Raw genomic sequence first — 17,439 nt, 5'->3', positions numbered from 1 at the left:
CAAGGGAATTTATTGGTAAAACGTCCCTACCCCAAAAATTCAGTCAAGCAGTTTGTACAATGGCTCTGCTTTTCCTTTCCATGTGTAACCGTGGAGGATGCTCACAGAACAGAGTTCTGGAAGCAAGTAGGAGCCAGGTTAGCAGAGGGAATCGGCAGGGATCCCTCTGTGAAAGATTACTTCCCCAAGCTCCATTTGCTGATCTTGGAGGTTGTAAAAACAGAGTCCACGCAGGACGCGAGCAGGGAAAGGAAAAAGCCATCGGGCAAAACTGCTGCTTCCCCTGAACCCATTTCCCCATCCTCTCCTACCCCTCTTTCCCCTAACCCGGGTAGGCAGAGGGGAGTACTCCGCCACTCTGAGGCACAGGGCAGCTCCACAGATGTGGACCATGCTCCTGGCTCCCCCGAGCTGCCTCAGCACCCCCGCCTTAGCAAAATTAACTGCTTTGCTGAGTAACCGACCCCAAACCCCTTTTCCAATCCCTTTTTCCCAGTCAGAAATCCCAGTTCTGGCGCTACCCTGCGCTGCTCTGCTGCCCTGAATCCCTTCCTTTGTCCCCCTGAGGAAGCCGCAGCCACTTGGCTAGGGCCTCTGTATCCCCAAGGTGGAGGGCGGCCACATGGAGGGGTTTCTTCTTCCCATAATCCCTTTGTCCTCTTTGTTCCCTGTATCCCCACCTTTGACCCCACCCCCTCCTGCTTCTCTGTGGGTGTGGGCACCACCCACTCCAGGCATCAGGTTGCCACCCCTCCCCCTGTTCCCCCTCGGGTGGTCGTTCCCTTCTTCCATGTCCTGCCTGCCGCAACATCAGCCCCACCCTCCCCCGCCAGGGAGGGCTCTGTCACCTCTGCCCTGCTGTCCCAGGGTGAAGATTCTCCCCACCCTGTCCGCCCTGTCCCTCGTACCCTGCCCCCACGTCCTCCGGCTCCTCGGATACCCGGGGGGGGGCGGGGAGGGGAGAGGGGGCCCAATCCACGAAGTCGAGCAGTCACTACGCACTCCAGCCTCCTACACCAGGGGAGGGGAAAACCCTACATGGACACCCCTTCCCTATGAATCAATAAAAGAGGTCTGCAAAACATCACATGATTTTGGACAAAAAAGCCCCTTTTTTAAAGGCATTTTAAAAGCTACTTTAACGCCTAAAACCGTAATGCCAGCAGAACGTAAGCGTCTGTTTAGCTGCCTGCTTCTCCCATCAGAATACTGCCTGTGGGAGAGGAGGTGGAAGAAACTGGCAGCAGACCTGCTTCCTGAAATCTGAGAAGGGCCTTACAGCCTGGATTTCGCGGAAGAACCAATCACTTTGGACCATCTCGTGGGTGAAGGAGAATGGAGTGAGGGGCAACTTCAAGCTCGGGGAATTCCAACGGCCGTGCTGCACATGTCCAGGGGTGCAGCAGAGCGTGTGTTCCTGGGCATGCCCACCAAGGACCCGATGGTTCCCTATACAGCGATTAAACAAGGTGTTGCAGAGCCTTTTGTAGATTTCATAGACCGGGTCCGGGCAGCAATCGAGAGACAGGTGGAGAGACCTGAACACCGAGATGGACTAGTCCTAGAAGTGGTGCACATAAATGACAACACCATGTGCAAAAGGATCATCCTGTCACTGCCGGCCTCACCAGCGCCGACCCTCGACCAGATCATCAAGGAGTGCACCCTGAAATTGCACCTGATGGAGGAGGAGGCCCTAAAGATACCTAAAGACAAGCTGGTCGCATCGGCTGCTGCTCCTCCAAGGAACTCAGCTCTGAGGCAATTTCCATCCACAAGCTGGTGCTTCCACTGCCATCAGGAGAGACATTTTCAGGATCGCTGCCCACTTCTAAGGACTACACCAGCCAGGGCTGCGGGAGGAGGGAGGGGCTGGCTCACAAATTAGCATGGCTCACAAATAAGCCTGTCTGGGTGGAGCAGTGGCCGCTAAGTAAACAAAAACTACAGGCGCTCACAAAATTAGTGGAGGAGGAATTAGCAAAGGACATATAGTAGAAACTAACAGCCCCTGGAACTCTCCAGTGTTTGCAATTAAAAAACCAGGGAAGGACAGGTCACGACTCCTCCATGATTTAAGGAAAATTAATGAAGCCATAGAAGATATGGGCTCTGTCCAACTGGGTATGGAATCTCCATCTATGCTACCCCAAAATTATAGTTTGGCTGTAATTGACATTAAGGATTGCTTCTTTCAAATCCCGCTCCATCCGGATGATGCTCCCTGTTTTGCCTTCTCTGTACCCTCCATCAACAGGGAAGCCCCTATGAAGCACTACCACTGGACGGTACTACCTCAGGGGCTAAAATGTTCCCCCACTATATGCCAGTGGTATGTCACCAGAGTTCTGTCCCCATTGTGTGCCAAGTGGACATCCTGTATTTTCTATCATTACATGGATGACGTGCTGATTTGTGCCCCTTACAGCGAGGTCCTACAAGCAGCTCTGGAGGACACTGTTAGGGCCTTGTCGGTGGCGGGATTCGAACTACAAAAAGAGAAGGTACAGTTACTGCCACCCTGGAAATACCTGGGCCTAGAAATTAATAACCGAACGATTAGTCCTCAACAAATTAAGTGACAACCCCAAGACGCTGAATGACATCCAGCGCTTGTACGGATCATTAAATTGGATCAGGCCATGGCTGGGACTCACCACAAGGGAACTATCCCCTCTTTTTGACTTGTTAGCAGAAAGGGAGGGGGATGAGGGTTTAAGTTCCCCAAGAGTCCTGACCCGGGAGGCCAGAGTCGCACTCGAGAAGGTCCAAACCACCATGGCGAGCAGGCAAGTCCATCACTGTCAACCAGGGCTGCCTTTCTGCTTCATCATCTTAGGTGAGTTACCCCATTTATATGGTATAATATTCCAGGGGGACAAGGGCCAAAAGGACCCCCGTCTTGATAATAGAGTGGGTGTTCCTTGGCCACAGACAGTCCAAAAGTATCACCAGGCCACAAGAGCTGATAGTGCAGCTCATAATACGGGCCAGGGCTCGTCTGCAAGTACTAGTGGGTTGTGACTTCACATGTATCCACCTCCCCATCAAAACATCCACGGGGAAAATGACCAAGGAGACCTTTGAACACCTTTTAAGACAAAATAGTAGTTTGCTCTAGACAGCTTCTCAGGCCAAATTCAAATTGGGCATCCTGGCCATCATCTGTTCAACACAGAGTTCAAATTGTTGCCAAAATAATTGCAAAGTAAAAAGCCACTCAAAGCACTGACAGTATTCACAGATGGGCCAGGGAAATCCCAAAAGTCAGCAGTGACTTGGAAAGACCCAGAGACTCAGTTGTGGGAATCGGACGTTAAGGTGGTGGAAGGTTCACCACAAGTGGCTGAGCTGGACGCTGTCATGAGGGCTTTTAAAAAATTCGATCAACCTTTTAATCTAGTCACAGATTCAGCATATGTGGCAAGAGCAGTGTCTAGAGCTGAACATGCAATTGTAAAAGAGGTCCCAAATCAAGTCATCTTCAGGTTGCTCACAGAATTACTACACCTGGTTTCTAACCATGAGCATCCCTTTTATGTGGTACATGTGAGATCACACACAGATCTCCCAGGCTTTATTGCCGAAAGGAACCGCAGAGCAGATGCCTTGGCAGCCCCAGTACAGCTGGGAGGCCAGTCGAACATAGTCGAGCAGGCCAGGCTCAGCCATCAGCAGTTCCATCAAAACGCCCCAGGTTTGGTACGCCAGTTCCATCTGCGGCATGACCAAGCCAGGGAAATTGTGGCCTCATGTCCCAGCTGTCAGGAGGCAGCTTTACCAACACTGGGAGCAGGTGTGAATCCTAGAGTCTCTGCAGTTGTGAAGTATGGCAGATGGATGTCACCAAAGTCCCCGAATTTGGGAAACTCAAGAATGTCCATGTAACCGTGGACACCTTCTCGGGAGCAGTTATTGCCGCAGCCCACATAGGGGAAAGGGCCAGAGACGTGAGAAAACACCTCATACACGCCTTTGCTACCTTGGGGGTCCCAGCCACAATAAAAACTGATAATGGTCCAGCATATACTTCCAGGGTGCTCAGTAACTTCCTGCAGGAATGGGGGGTCCAACATAAAACTGGGATTCCTCACTCCCCCACCGGCCAGGCCATAATAGAGAGGACTCACCAGACGCTGAAACAGGTCCTCCGGAAGCAGCGGGAAGATGTGTGAGTGCTGTCACCGCACGAGAGGCTCTGCAAGGCCTTGTTTACCATCAGTTTCCTAAACTGCTCTTTTGACAGACAAGAACCTCCAGCCCTGAGACATTTCAAACAGCATCAGGAGCTCCAGCCGGAGAAACGGCCTCCAGTACTAGTGAGGGATCCAGACTCTAAAGAAATCCAGGGTCCATTCCCACTTTTGACTTGGGGACGGGGATATGCCTGCATATCCACGCCCTCAGGAGTCAAGTGGATCCCCAGGAGGCATGTCAGACCCTATATTCCAGGACAGTCAGTGAGTTGGAGCGATACAGTGCCAGTGGAGGCAACCAATGATCCCACCAATCAAGGGGTTGCATCCAATCGCAGGCGCCGCAGAAAAAAAGGAGACTCAGCATCTCCCTAAAAAGCACTTTTCCCACATCTACCTTGTTATGAACAAAGTTTCCAGGTGTTCCCCAGAGAGGCAGGCAGGGCCTTCCTAGTTCCCATGGCAACACTGGAATGACTGCTGGCTACTGATATTGAAATGTTAATTAGTTAATTGCTCTGTTTGTTTGCTCTAAACTACCCAAAGGTAACTTGCCTTCCCCCCCACCATACTGACATTCTGAGACTAAAATGCAAATAAGAAAGCCCCCTGGCATTATGGGAGTATTTTTTGGGGGTAAAGATGCCCCTAAATAAAAAACTAAACACAGTAGAGGGGGATAGACAAATGCCCTAGCCGAGGAAGAGGGAAACACAACCCATGATCAACTTTTGTCTGTCACCATAACCTAAAAGCGACTAGACTAGGATGGGCTGGGGCAAGTGGAGACAGAAGAGACAGAGAGCCCTGGTGCTGACACCAGGGAAGGAGTGGGGACAACTGCTGCTCTGGACTTCAGCAACAGACTCTGCACTCCTCACCCTTTGGCCACCGATCGTGTCACAGCGTAGAAGAAGGGACAGCTGCTGCTCTGGACTTCAGTGACAGACCCTACACGCCTCCTTCCTTTTGGCCGCCTGGAAGAGCTACAACAATGGGGGCGAGCTCCACTCAGGACCCCTGCCCAGCTGATCTTTTTAATAAAAGAGCTGAACAAAAATAAAGGCATAACCCCTGTTCATTTCATACCTCAGCCTGTATATGTCCCCAGCCTGTGTTTATAATAAAGTTGTCGCCCCAGTTCCCCTCTACCCAAACACCCATGAAAAAAGCAGCTCCAGTACCATCCCCAGGCCCTCTCCATCTACAAAGCAGTCACAGCAGCAGAAGAAGATAAGAGAAGAGGCCACTGCGCAAGAATCCAAACAGAAACAACTGACTTTTTAATATATTTTAAAGAAGGGAATTGTTGCATCCTGGGTTTGGGTTCAAATTACGGCTTTTTTCTTTGTTAGTTTTCCAGTTCTCTGTACCCTTGTACATCCCCCGTGTTTTCCCCTACTTCTGAGGTTTCCATGCTCGTCTCCCTGTTCTCGCGGTCCCGCTCACCCCAAAGCCCCGTGTCCGCCCCTGCTGTGTTCCCATTGGTCGCTGTAGTGCACGTCATCACCATGATGTCTGTACCCATTGGGCGGGAGGACTCCCCGTCCACCCTGTCCTTTCCCTATTTCATCCCATTCCTCGGCATGCTCGAAGCCATTTGCATCCGTGCGAAGTTGGGAGCGGGCTGCAGCTTTTCCACCACAGCTCTCACAGCCAGTAAAGCATCCAGCCACCACGCAGACGGACTTGGACAAATTCCCTCCCTCTTTGTTTCTTCCCTCGCACTGACAGCGAAGCGTGGCCAACAGCCCATCCTGGAGCGAAGCAGCAAAAGCGGGCAAGCCAGGCACTCGAGAGCTGATCAGGGCCGATAAAAGTAACGAGAAGCCGCGGAAAGTGACATAAATACGCTTTGCTACAGCATCAGGCTGTTGAGACAATTTGCCCTACCAGCAACAGGACAGGGCTTCCTCTGTTTTCAGTCTTGAGCTGGAAGATCTCCACACAATGGACTTTTCTTGCAAGAAGCATTAGACAATGGCATCCTCTCTGATGCTCAGTGTGGCACTGCTGTTTGAGAGAGCCTCCTTACGTGAATTAGATATTCCTGAAGTTTGCAACACTAGAAGAGTGAATGGGTATATTTATACCACCATGCTGTGGGAAATTCAAGCTCCCTAATTTAAAGTATCCATGAGTGCAAATGATGAAGCTACTTTTTTCTCATGAAAAGGAACTGAACAATCACCTTCAGATTGCTAAACTGCAGCCAATATTTAACTGAGAGGTGACAGGATAGTGGGGATCTCTGTTCAGCCACCCTGTAAAGTACTTGAAGTAAAAGGAGCTGTGCAAATATAAATCATTATTATATTGTTTAAATAATCAAATCCATGGCACCATTGTTTAAATAAACTAGAGATGTGGAGCCATTTATTCATATTTTAATGCTTAGACTACCTGCTACATAAAATATATATTTAAAAATAAGCTTTCAGAAACATATAAAATACTTTTCCCTAGTGCTGAATTTATAAGTTAGGGAGACTATAGCACTACAGTAATTCTTAATTTGTACAGGTGTTTTCATCACTTTTACTATGAAGTACCACAAAATAAAACAGCCCTTAATCTCTCATAAATCTAATGGCAGTGTCGCACTTCAGATGCACATTTTTAAATGGCCGCATCTTTGTTTTAATTCAAAACACAGCCAGAAGGCTCAGTATGACCTGGGAAGTCCAACAAAAAAAATTGCAGATTTATTCACTTTTGAAAAAGTAGTGAATTTATATACTACACCAATGCCTGCCGGCCAAAACTGAGACTTGGTCCCCCATCATTTAGGATGCTCTATGCATGAAAAAAACACAATCTCTCTCCCCAAATGCCTTACTTGAATTCAAGTGTTGCAGTTATGTAATCATCCATCTTAATCATTCATGACTATCCCTGTTGCTGCAGACCACACAATGACTTCAAAGCAAGTCTCCCTATTTATTTATATGGGCTCCTGGTACCATAATATTTTCTAATGTGTTTATCCCCATGAAGCAAGGCGGTGCTGTCACCCAGGTTTCAGATGGGAAACTGAGACTCAAAGGTATTATTTTCTAAACATTTATATTTCATTTCAATTCCTTATTCAAAATGAATTAAGCTTACCAGTGTATATGTTGCACTGATCTTAAGTCTGATGCTTTTACACATCTAAAACACTTTGGAGTCCTGACTGAGAAGAGTAGGTGAGATCTTGATGACAGAGGCGGTTTCCTAGTGTTCACTCCTTTAACCCTGAGTCCAATGACAAACATTTTTTAGTAGATCTTGGTGTTATTCCATCCCTTCCTCTATTGGACATTGGTTACTCTTTCTGCATGTTTTCCCTTCAAATAAGGAGTGATTTTCAGTTCTGCAATTTGTAACAAGCTTCGGGTCTCGGCTAAAGTGATGGGTACAGTACACATTTACTAGCACTGGTGTTGGTATTACAGAAAAGATGAAAGAATGGAAAGACTGCTGCATTAAAACCCTCAGAATGCAGATCCAGGACCTACTCATTAGACCACAATCAGAAACATATACCCTGAATGCATTGAAAGAGATAAAAACCTGTTTATGAGCTTGAGCAAAGGCCCTGAGATAGCAAATACAAGGGAAGGTCAGATGGGAAAGCAAACAGTGTTCCTCTTTCATTATAATAGCATTGGTATATCCAAAGCCAAACTTCAGATGCTGGTACCAATTCAGCTCAGTGAAAATGGGAGGCCCAGCAGACAATATTTGCCAGAATGTCCCAAAACGTGAATTTTTATTGAGCCATTGTACCCTACTGTAGTCCCCTTTTGCACCATCCTGCCAGTGGAAAATCACAGCTGGCATGGAAGAGGAAATGGGACCGGTGTCCTGGGTAATGATCAGGAGAAAAGTTGACATCAATGGGGAGGGGAGAACTTCTGCTTTCACTCTTTCACAATGAGTAAAATGTTCATGAAAAATTCTTAGCAGAGAGAGCAGCAGATTTCTGTCTTTTGTGCATACATTTCTTGCTAGTGAAGCAGGATTCCTAAAAGCTGAGCACAGCTGATGTGTCTCAGTCCTGGAATACCAACTGTCTTAGCATATATTAAGTGCCCATCATTTTAGCAGCTAAGCAGCATCACGTCCCCTTTAGCACATACACAGCATTTTATGGAGCAGAGCACTGTAGAAATCCTTTTCCCTTTGGTTTTTCCACACACTCATTGCAGTGATATGCATCTGACCAATTAAAGCAAAACAGCTTTAGTTAATTAACTCTAAGGGACTGAGTGGTTCCCTGACTGGAAGTTGTAAGGACTGGTTTTGATATTATGAGTACCATTGATTAACTCTCAGACGCTGGACAATCACTTCATCTTTCTAGGCTTCATTTTTCCCTGGTGCAAAATGTAGAGGAAAACAAAATTGTTTTCTTTGGTGAAGTGCTTTTGAGAGCTGTGAATGAAAAGAGCTATGCACCATCAGTGAATCCTCAAAAAAAGGCCTGATGGGAGATTTTTCAAAATAACACTGTCCTCACTGAGCTTCTGAAAAACTGAGCCACAACCAAATAAAGCAGCAAACGGCCAAAACCTCACTGAGAAATGGAAGTGGGGACATAATAAAAACTTTCGGGGTTGCCTAAAATCTTGACAGCAACTTTTTCTTCCAGACCAGGCTTGCAAGATGGCATCTTTCTTAATTTCTGCCCATGGCACCCAATTGTCACCCATCCAGCTCATAGGCTACATATCAGTGCTTTTGCATGGTTTGGTTTTTTTACCTTGGCCATCTTCCTCCCTAGAAAATTGACACATCCAACCATTTCCAACATCTGAAAACCCCTACAAACTTCTCTTTCTGGTTGCAGGAATATTCCTGTTCACTGGGCCAAATTCATTTTACAATGAATATATGACTTATACGTCTTTCAGAGTGTTTTTCAGCCTTACGCTGTGTTTAAGATCTTAATTACTGCTGAGCTTTTGCCAAAAGCATTGCCTTGGGAAAAAAAAAAATTGCACTAGCATGTTTCCTTCCATTCTAGTCCTAATACTGTATCATTACTTAACTTTATCTGATCCTTTCATTCTGCTTAATTCCACATAGTTGCAATTCCCAAAGCTAACACACTGGTTCCACTGTGCATTAGCCAGAGCAAAAGAAATAATTTTCACTTTCTAATTGATTCGTTCCAAGATATTTTTATAACTGAGGAATGGAGGTGGACAGAACTGAGTTTCCTCAGATTAACTCAGTATTTGAATAAATATCCTTTAAAAATTTTTTTTGACTTGCTGGTCAATATTCCTGCTTTTGGCAATGAGTGAGTGAATTTGGAGTATCTACAACACCTAAATTGATCACTTTATTCTTTCTGTTCTACAACTGACTCAGATAAAGGTATTGTTGGCACAAAATTTTGTCGTTGTCAACTAAACATTCTGTTCTAGATGAGCTTTAAAATTAGATTTCATTGCAGGAGAAGGGTGAGGGGAAAATGTCACAAGAATGTTTACTACCTCTCCTTTTGACTTCCTCATGCTAAAGAAAACCACCCTGTGGTAAAGAAGAAAATAGCAAGGCTTGTTGTGGGATCTGGAGGCCAAGTACCATGACTTGATGAGTGCCTCAGCTCTCCCTGCAGGCAGCAGGAGAACAGAATAGCCACCAGGCAATAACACCAAACCTACCATGAAAATCAATGCCTTTGATTATATTTTGGCCACAATTTATTTTCAAAATAGATTCAAACTCCAAAACCCATAATATCTCTACCAGATCCAATTTTTCTTCACTGCTTCAGGATGCTTATAAAGCTATAAGAGTTGATATGTTTGGTTCTGTTTTTTCCATGAGATTCTGACTTTTGCTGGTAGATCATATACAACCAAAGATACAGTTCAGTTCAACGAAACTTTGCAATAAAAAGGAAGGACAAGGTGGTTTCTAGGGATTCATCATTAGCATGAATATGTCAATCATTCTTCCAATACACAAGGAAAAAACAGTAGTACTGTTTTCCTGTACTGTTCCTACACATTTTTAGTCCCTAAAAATTTATTGCTGCTTCACGGAAAGAGCAATTCCTGCTTTATATCCTTAGAAATCAGAGCAGTTGTGGAACTGGAGGATCATAAGGAAGACTCAGGGTTTGCTCTTGAAATTATATCTACCTCTTCTTGCATTTAATATGGTATAAAAAACTAAGTGCTCCAAAGTTTTCAGCCATTACAGTTGTGTAGAACAGATGTTAGTGAAATAAGAAACAAGCTTTTTCGTATAGGTGAAAAATGTCTTGTTAGCAACCCCAAATCTTGAATCACAGAATAATTAGAGCCTGTGTTATGGGTAGACAGCACAAACTTCCTCCCACATTGTCTCCTCTCTAAGTAGTCTGTTTCAGTCCCACCTACAGGAGGTGGAAAAGGAAATTTCTGACTTCTAGTCTTCAAGTTTTCTTTGTTGAGCCTACTAAGGAGGCTACCAACTGCAGTATTATTTTTTCCCAAATTGAAAATTTTATTGAAAACAGCTGTTGGAAAATGAGTACTACAGAGATTTGCAATGTGTGACTTGGACAGAAAAGCAATGAACAGACCAACAGGCAAACTGACAGAGAGAATGCAAATTTATCAAATACCACTAATGCTACTGGTCACAGTGCCATCTCAGTTCCAAGTCAAATCGGTAAAAAGTCAAAGAGTAGAAGACTTATGTTGATTTCTGCCCCCTGCCTCATCAGAGGATCAAAAAAAAAATGCATTTACCTGTAGATCAGGACTTCATCATCTGAGCAGTTATACTGCAGCTGATACATTTTTACCCGAGGGGCCGACTTGCTGACTGTCCACTTGACCAAAGCTGAGGTAGTGGTCACATCTGACACCAGGACAGCCCTTTCTGGTGGACCTTTTGTTTCACCACGATTGGTCTTGGTGGAGCTGGTGATGTCCGAGAGCCTGGATTTCGGCGGAGCTGCTTTGCCTGTGCCGTTGCTGAGATGGGGGAGATGGACAATTGAGAGTTCAATTGTTGCAGTGGACTCTCCTGCAGCATTGGCTGCTATGCATGTGAAAGTTCCGTAGTCCTTGGAGGTGGTGATGTGTATATCTAAGGTGCCATTCTCATAGACAGCTGTCCTCGAGGAGTTTCCGATGAGATGGTCATCAGGGGCCACCCAATGAATGATGGGACTGGGATCCCCAATGGCTTTGCACTTCAGCGTGGCAGTTTGCCCCTCCAAAACCAGCAGCTTGTGAGTATGTTGTGTAATAAGAGGAGGCTCACAAACAAATTCCTCTTCCCGTACATACCAGAAGTATCTTCCCTTTAGACTTGGAGGAGAAGCACAAGTTTCCATATCGTCGTCTCTGTCAAGCCGCCTTAACCACAGCAGCTCACAGTTGCAATGCAGTGGGTTTCCCCCAAAGCTGAGGGACAGAGGTGGTGAAAATGGGGTAACAACCAATGGAATTACTTGTGATCTGGCAAATATAGGGTCAGGGGGGAGCTTCTGAAGCCTGTTGGATGTTAGATCCAATCTGGCCAATTTCTGAAGATCTGCAAATGTCCCTTCTGTTATATAATCTATTAGGTTGTGATCTAAACTGAGCTGGTGCAAGTTTATCATCTTTCTTATAGATTCCCAGGGAATGCTTCGGAGATTATTGTAGGAAAGGTCTAAGTCTTCCAATGTCAGTAAAAAATCCTCAAAGGCTTCATCAGAAATACTGCTTAGCTGGTTGTTGTTTAAAATCAAATGCTGAAGATTGATTAAACCTCTTAAAGTATCCTCTTCAATCTCAGGCAACCTGTTGCTATCCAGATGTAAAGATCGAAGGCTCTCCAAGTCAGTGAAAGAGTAGGGCTGTATGTAACTAATGGTGTTTCTGGACAAAGTAAGGTCAACAAGCCCAGACATATTGGCAAAATCTTGTCGGCTGATATTGATAATAAAGTTGCCCCCAAGACGGAGTTCAACAGTCCTTCGATCTATGTCCAGTGGTACAAAAAGGAGACCCTTGGAGGGACACAAAGTCCCCAGTGACTCAGACAGGTTCTGACAGACACAATATTTGGGACAAGCGTTGACTGTGACAGCCATTCCAAACACCAGGATGCCGCAGAGCAATTTTTCCATTGTAAATCATGCAACAGTACCTGGAAGAAATTAAAAGAGTGAAAAGGAACAGCAATAATTATGATATAATAATTATGATACCTTTATTCTTATGTTTTGCCTAACATCTATCTCCAGAGAGACTCCAGAGCCTCCTCTCAGGAGTCACACCTAAAGGCATCAGCCCTCCAGGATGGGACAGTTACGTGTTATAAAAACATGATAAAATCTTTCTTTCTTTCTTTCTTTCTTTCTTTCTTTCTTTCTTTCTTTCTTTCTTTCTTTCTTTCTTTCTTTCTTTCTTTCTTTCTTTCTTTCTTTCTTTCTTTCTTTCTTTCTTTCTTTCTTTCTTCTCTCTTCTTCCTTCCTTCCTTCCTTCCTTCCTTCCTTCCTTCCTTCCTTCCTTCCTTCCTTCCTTCCTTCCTTCCTTCCTTCCTTCCTTCCTTCCTTCCTTCCTTCCTTCCTTCCTTCCTTCCTTCCTTCCTTCCTTCCTTCCTTCCTTCCTTCCTTCCTTCCTTCCTTCCTTCCTTCCTTCCTTCCTTCCTTCCTTCCTTCCTTCCTTCCTTCCTTCCTTCCTTCCTTCCTCCCTCCCTCCCTCCCTCCCTCCCTCCCTCCCTCCCTCCCTTCCTTCCTTTCCTTCCTTTCCTTCCTTTCCTTCCTTTCCTTCCTTTCCTTCCTTCTCTCTTTCTCTCTTTCTTTCTCTCTTTCTCTCTTTCTCTCTTTCTTCTCCTTTCCCTTTCCCTTTCCCTTTCCCTTTCCCTTTCCCTTTCCCTTCCCTTCCCTTCCCTTCCCTTCCCTTCCCTTCCCTTCCCTTCCCTTCCCTTCCCTTCCCTTCCCTTCCCTTCCCTTCCCTTCCCTTATCACTTTTAAAATTCTGTATATTGTGAGGTCAGAAATAAAATTAACTTCTTTTGTTCTTTTACATCTTAAAGTAAGTACGTAAATTATTTCATGTCATAGTGCGACATCTGGACTGTGAAGGGTTTCACCCTACACTTTTCTTTCTTTCTCTCTCTTTCTCTTTTTCTCTCTTTCTTTCTTCTATCACAGATTGCAAGACTTATTAAAAATCCTGAAAGATTTCATTTGAAATAGTGTCTGCTTCTTTGGGAGTAGAAGCTAGAATCAGTGTCTATAATAATTACTTTCTGCTGCATAATAATGTGCAATTAGTTTTAGAGTTGAAGCAGCTGACTTTATGGATAAAAATAACTGCATTTTTACCATTCAGTAATGTGGTTAATAATGACCATGTAATGATCTGGCCAGTTCTGAGGCATGTCACTTGCCCACTCATAATAAAATTAATGATAGCATTAGAAACAGAAATCACTTGTGCAATTGCCACCTGGTTTCACCCTGTGCTCAGCCAAACCATGGAAAGGATGACAACATCTAGCTCCAAAGAGAAGAGATCCAGGGGAAGACTGTGCTACCTTAGGCCCCTGGCAAGCTTTTTGACAACTACATGCTCTCACCCTGCAACCCCTACTATTGTTGTTACAGTGAAGCTCTTGCCCATTTTCATGGCCCTCCCTTGCACCATGTCAATCCCTCCTCGCACTATTATCTCCCTTTTTTCTGATCTCTCACACACTTTTCCAGCTTAAACTGCAAGGATGTGTCTTTGAATGATAAACAAAACTCATGATTGGGCTGGCTTAGAGAGGCAATTGTGGCTGGGAGAAGTTGAAGCCCTGCTTCAGGTTTGGGAATATTTACTTACATAGGTTTGCTGACATTCTTTCCACACGAGCAGGATATAGGGAAATTTGCTTTCTTTTTCTTTATCCCTTTCCCAGGCCCTGCTATCCAGCATGGCTGAAGAATGGGTAGATCATTCATTTCAAGTCCTCATTCTCCTTCTGAGGAAAGGGGCAGCTAGACAAAAAGCTATATTTTTGTAAGGGCTCTTAGGCTTTTTTGCTAAGATGGTGTGCACCAGTCTCCAAGACCCTCCCCTGTGGCACTAGCTACAGGCACAATTTAGGCTCTCCTTTTGAACATGGCAATTTTCCCACTCTTTAACCTTCAATCACCATATAAACTTGCAGCACTGTTTGGTCTATGCCATATCCCTTCTCAACATGCAGGTGCTCATACACTTAGCAGGTTTTTTGGCATGTGTTTTGAGTTATTAAACCCCCAGTAAGACACACCAAACACAAAACAAAAACTATCGCTTCAGCAATTTTTAAAGAACTCTTTAAACAGGTCTTGCTCTACCTTCTTGTGAAAGGAATAAAAATTAAGGGCCTAGGTTTGAGGCTTTGCCCAAAACTTCTTGATTTATGCCCTGGGTAAGGTGGCTTGGTATCTCCTCTTAAGGATATACAAGATGAGTCAGAAAGAAGGAGCTGTAGAAATGCAAGATGCTGAGTGCTGAACTATGTAGAGTGTGTTCTTTATGGCAAGATTTTCTGCGTGGTGTGATGATGGTAATTATATACTGGTATTACAATTTCATAGCAGAGGAAATGACTGAAAAGCATCTGTGTTTGCTGAGCTTTACAAACAAGATGAAAGTGATACACTTTTAGAAAGGATGGCTTGAGAAAAGTAATCTTACCTTCAATAGTAAATAAAGGGCTACTGAATAAAATGTTTGGAGATAAGCAAGTGTGTTATTGATGCAAATCTGTGGCATACATACCAAAGAGCTATAAATATCCCTTACAATATTATCAATTGGTGGTTTAGTAGCAGGCAATTGGCTTTTTCAATCTTAATTATAAATGTATTATGCAGCTTTAATTTAGTGTATTACCCTACCAGCTGAAATGATAAACAAAAAGCAGTTTAAAAGGGGGAGAAATAGATATAGTTAATTAGTAATAAGCCCTTTCATAGCTTCTCCCTCATCTACATTCCCACCCTCTGAATATCTGTTCAAAAATGTGAATGCACACTTAAAACAGCCATGTCTCCTTCAAGTGTCTCAATTCTCTAACCACATTTTTTCCGGATGCTGGTAAAAATCACAATGCTTTGGGGAGATTGTTGACTCTGAATGTCAGAGTAAAGAGCATTCACGGGAAAAAAAGTATAAATGCGGGGAGGAACAGAAGTTAATTACATAAAATAAGGACTGAAGCACGAAGAGGAGGATGTGAAGCAGGAGGCCTAAATGGCAAAGCAAACCTTGATGGGGAAACCATCTGTGGACAGCTTGAAAGCACATCATCTGCCTGTGTGTGCTTGCACATGTGCATGAAAGTCACAGAGTGCAGCATGTGCTTTTGCTAGCAAGAGGGCAAATTGGCAACAGCTACTGTCATTCCAGCTATTGCATGCACTTGAAAGTACTAGTGTCAATATTGTTTGTTCACAGTTAAAATTTCTGGCCTTTGTGATCATTTACTAGCATTGTTATTTCAAGCTTCCGAGCCCTGAGTTTCTCTGCAATGTAATCCTGAAGTGAACAGTTCACAATGCAAGGAAGAGTGGAGAAACCAAAAGGACTTCCTATAGACCGCTGGAGATAACAGAAATGGACAGGACTCCTTAAGAAAATCTGGGACTTCCATTGGGAAAATGATTTTCCTTTCTCTCTCCAGACAAAGCACTTGGGCCAAAGATGAGGTAAGAATCCATAGACTGATAGAATCATAAAATGGTTTGGGTTGGAAGGGACCTTGAAGATCATCTAGTTCCAACCTAAAGGCCAAGGGACACCTTCCTCTAGACCAGACTGCTCAGAGCCCCATCCAGCCTGCACTTGAGCACTTCCAGGGATGATTCCAGGTAATACTGCAGTTCTTGAGCCTGCACAATTATAATAATATCCTTTAAAATCTAGACCATCCCACAAAGTCATGGTAATTCCTAGTTGCCAAGGAGATGGATGTACAATAAAAATTGTTTTGATTTAATTCCTGGTAATTTTCTTGTAAGACAGAAAATAAAGTGTCAACTATAGGGTCTGTTTTTGCTGACCAGTGTGATCACCTTGTTCACAAAATCTCTTGTTAACTGCAACACCAAGAATTTTATAAGCTGCTAATGGCAGTTTTGTGACAGGCTCACCATTCTGATTTACATTTTGAAGATATCTATCAGGCTGATAAAGCATATTTCTCACAGCAAGTCAGTAAATCTGGAAGAGTTCCTGTCTCAGCACAAGATGAAAAATAGCCCCTTTAGTCCTCTTAGAACATGGATTGGTATGAATTAATATGTGCAAGAGCCATAAACCTTGGTGGTTTGTATTCAAATTTCCTCATAAAAGATACAAATTCTGGGATTTGGCATCTCATTTCAGCAATGCCTCCAAGGCATTTTTTAAATTTTATATTCATTGAACTTTGCATTTAAATTCCAATAACCTTTGCCTACCACAGTGCCAAGCGCAAGGTAACTGTCAGACAAATAATATGCAGCATAAAGGCTGGGAAAAGGGAGAGAAAGGAAAAATAAAAAAAAAAAAAAAAAGAGAGATGGATGGGTAGTGGCTCTGATTCTACAGTTTCCAAGCACCCTAAGACCCAGGCTCCAGGGACTGTATGGGTGAGCTAAGATACCTCCTTTCAGTTTTGTAGGTGCTGTGGAGGAACTGGGTTTCCTTTCCTGAGAGCTGCCCTTTTCTTTGTTCTTTATCTTCTCTTACCTCTGTTTTAAGTGAACTTATGTGACTAGGAAATCTACTCTCAATGCAGACCTTGAAGGATTTGCAGTGATGGGTGAAGTTTCACACCTATTTTTGTAAGGAGTTTAATCAACAAGGCATAAAGGAGGATGGGACTATATTAGGACAAAACTTACTCCTTATTTCCTTGCATCGCCAAAAAACTGTGTGGAAAGGTAGGCTTTGTGTTTTCCCTGATCCATACAAGCAGCTTACGCGTCACTCACCAAGCAATTGCAAAGCCCATAAGGAAAGTAAATATCTGCATTTGGATATGTCCTCAGTAGAACATCCATGGAAACACAGGCTTGGTGTTAGGCTGCTGCTGGCTTCGTGAGCACCTGCGAAACACTTCAAATGTTTAAAGTCAATTTGCACCTAGCAGCTTAGAGGCTCAAATTCAGGAACACCAACGCTGCTTTTGTGGAGCTTTTGTATTTTTTGCTTGCCTAGGCTCCTGCATTCTTCAGGAGTAAAGCTGATCTTCATCAGGTGCATACAGACAATGCAATGGAGGTTTTGGATAGGCCTTT

At 44.2% G+C, this 17,439-nt stretch overlaps 1 protein-coding gene across 4 annotated transcripts in view; it reads right to left on the bottom strand.

The window, feature by feature from the left end:
* The window catches only part of LRFN2 (leucine rich repeat and fibronectin type III domain containing 2), a 162,744-nt gene that overhangs the window by 33,819 nt on the left and 111,486 nt on the right, over positions 1-17,439 (bottom strand). For all 4 annotated transcript variants that reach the window (XM_068185542.1, XM_068185543.1, XM_068185545.1 and 1 more), the window contains one exon: positions 10,931-12,323. In XM_068185542.1, coding sequence (XP_068041643.1) covers positions 10,931-12,303 — 1,373 coding nt within the window. In that variant the 5' untranslated portion in view covers positions 12,304-12,323. The remainder of the gene's footprint in view (positions 1-10,930; positions 12,324-17,439) is intronic.

Source organism: Anomalospiza imberbis, chromosome 3, assembly GCF_031753505.1.
Source record: "Anomalospiza imberbis isolate Cuckoo-Finch-1a 21T00152 chromosome 3, ASM3175350v1, whole genome shotgun sequence".
NCBI lineage: Eukaryota > Metazoa > Chordata > Aves > Passeriformes > Viduidae > Anomalospiza > Anomalospiza imberbis.
This window is presented reverse-complemented; position numbering and strand designations above follow the sequence as displayed.